This window comes from Saprolegnia diclina (genome assembly GCF_000281045.1).
Source record: "Saprolegnia diclina VS20 unplaced genomic scaffold supercont1.22, whole genome shotgun sequence".
In the NCBI taxonomy this organism is placed as follows: Eukaryota; Oomycota; class Saprolegniomycetes; order Saprolegniales; family Saprolegniaceae; genus Saprolegnia; species Saprolegnia diclina.
The window spans coordinates 544,286-546,082 of NW_008246089.1; the positions used below are offsets into that span (position 1 = coordinate 544,286).

General features: G+C 59.1%; 2 protein-coding genes across 2 annotated transcripts; both read right to left on the minus strand.

Annotated features, from left to right (window-relative positions):
* Positions 1-21: 21 nt before the first annotated feature.
* Positions 22-225, minus strand: SDRG_07723 (hypothetical protein; the record flags this gene model as incomplete). The annotated part of the gene is made up of 1 exon (XM_008613575.1): positions 22-225. A coding segment is annotated over one exon (204 nt), but the record flags the coding sequence as incomplete, so codon positions are not given.
* Positions 226-473: 248 nt separating this feature from the next.
* SDRG_07724 (hypothetical protein) lies at positions 474-1,543 on the minus strand. The gene has a single exon (XM_008613576.1). It carries the CDS (start codon positions 1,478-1,480, stop codon positions 638-640), a length of 843 nt encoding a protein of 280 aa, XP_008611798.1. The 5' UTR covers positions 1,481-1,543; the 3' UTR covers positions 474-637.
* Positions 1,544-1,797: the final 254 nt, after the last annotated feature.

The following is a 1,797-nucleotide window of genomic DNA, read 5'->3' on the forward strand; positions in this document are numbered from 1 at the left end:
CCTCTTGGGCATGATGGGCACGTCGTCGTCCGAAGCCAGGTCGAGCACGAGCCGTCGCTTCTTGGCATTGATGGATGGCCGCCGGAGCTCCTTCTTGGCCGCCGTCGAGAAGAGCGTGATCCACGCCAGGTTGTCCTTGAGCGACGCCTCGAGCGCTGCGCGGGCCTCCTTCTCGCCGCGCTGGAGGTGGCTCTGCACGGTCCGGATGTGGTCCGTGTCGGCCATCCCGGCGATGTTTTCAAGTTTTTCACGTCCTTCGCTCGGATTGGCTATTTTTACAGCGCGCCAAATGCCACCATTCAAAGCGCATACAAAATCCAAGTTATTTTAATTCCATTGCAGCCAAGCCGGCTTTCTCACCGACCTCGCAAGGACATGCTGTCGCTGTCGTCGCAGCGCGCAGCGCCATCACCCGCCGGTCGAGTATTCATTGCATATATACTTATATACCCTAGCAGCAGCTGCCAGTGACGCATGCGTGAAGGAGTGCACTGCATTTAACCTATTTAACCTTTGATGTTGCCTATTTAACGTCATTACGCCAATCTCCAAGATACAGGTCTGAGCCAAGCGGCGCGAGGCGCTTTGATGGGCTAAAGAGGTGAATTCGTTCGCACAAAGGTAAAACACATATTGTCTACGGCTCGGTGGACTGGTATGGACGACGAAGCAGCAGTTGGTGGAGCGGCATCCGCTCAAAGCCGGCATCCTCGAGCCCGAGGCCACCGGCGTCCAGTCGCTGCAGCGGAGGCACGCTGCACGTCGCGTAGGCGAATCGGTGGCGAAGCTCCTGCGCGAGGAGTCTCGCATGTTGCTGGCTTGGCGACGGGTCGACGAGGCACGCGACTTGTACGGTCGCATCGTCCTTGGCGGCAAACACCAGGAGCGCGTCGCCGAGCTTCCAGCACTGTAATGGCGCGGAAGACGAACGCAGCGTTTTCGGAAGCACTTGGAGTGGCAAGTCCGACGCCACCGGAAGACTCTCGAGGTACGCAAATGCCGTTGACACGTCGACCGTCTCGGGCGTGCACACGGATTCCTTGCTTGGCTCGGCAGTGTAGCCAAAGAGCGGGCTCACAGCGGCGAGCCCTCGGCTTTCGTAGAGCCGGAGCGCCTTTTCGTTTTGTGCAAACACCTCGAGCTCTGTCCCCAAGCCGTCCTCTGTCGCGCGTGCGATAAAGTCATCGAGAAGGCGTGCGCCATGACCGGCCCGCCGCGCGGCGACGACGACGCCAAGCGACGCGAGGCGGCGGAATCTGGATCCGTCGGGCCGCTGGGACGCCAGCGCAAAGGCAAGAATGCGGCCGTCGGCGTCAACCAGAGCCGTGCTGAGTGCGAGGTCAACGCCGTGGCGCGCGAGCAGCGTCGGCCACTGCTCCAACGCCACGTCGAAGCGCACGAGGTAGTCCGAGTAGGCCGAGAGGAACGCAGCGTGGAGATCAACGGACGCAATGCTCTCGCATGGCACACAGCGCGTCATGTTGGCTACTGGACACTCAGGTCAGCTGCGGAAGGAACATCGCATTGATCGGCGCTGTTCCGCCTTTCTACGCTAACCGGACACTCCGGATAATGCGTGTCAAAGCTCAGGATCGCAAGGCCAGTATGCCAGAAGTCTCATCAGCTCCTTTTGTTGGCTCTATGAGGTTACTAGTATACACAAAGGCGATATGTGATGTGCTTACATGACATGCTTAGTATCCCAGGTTAATACGAGCACTTCGCTACGTATACCACTCACGCTTCGTCTTCGTCGATGCTGTGGACGGTCATCTTGTCCATGTACCCGCCTTCGTG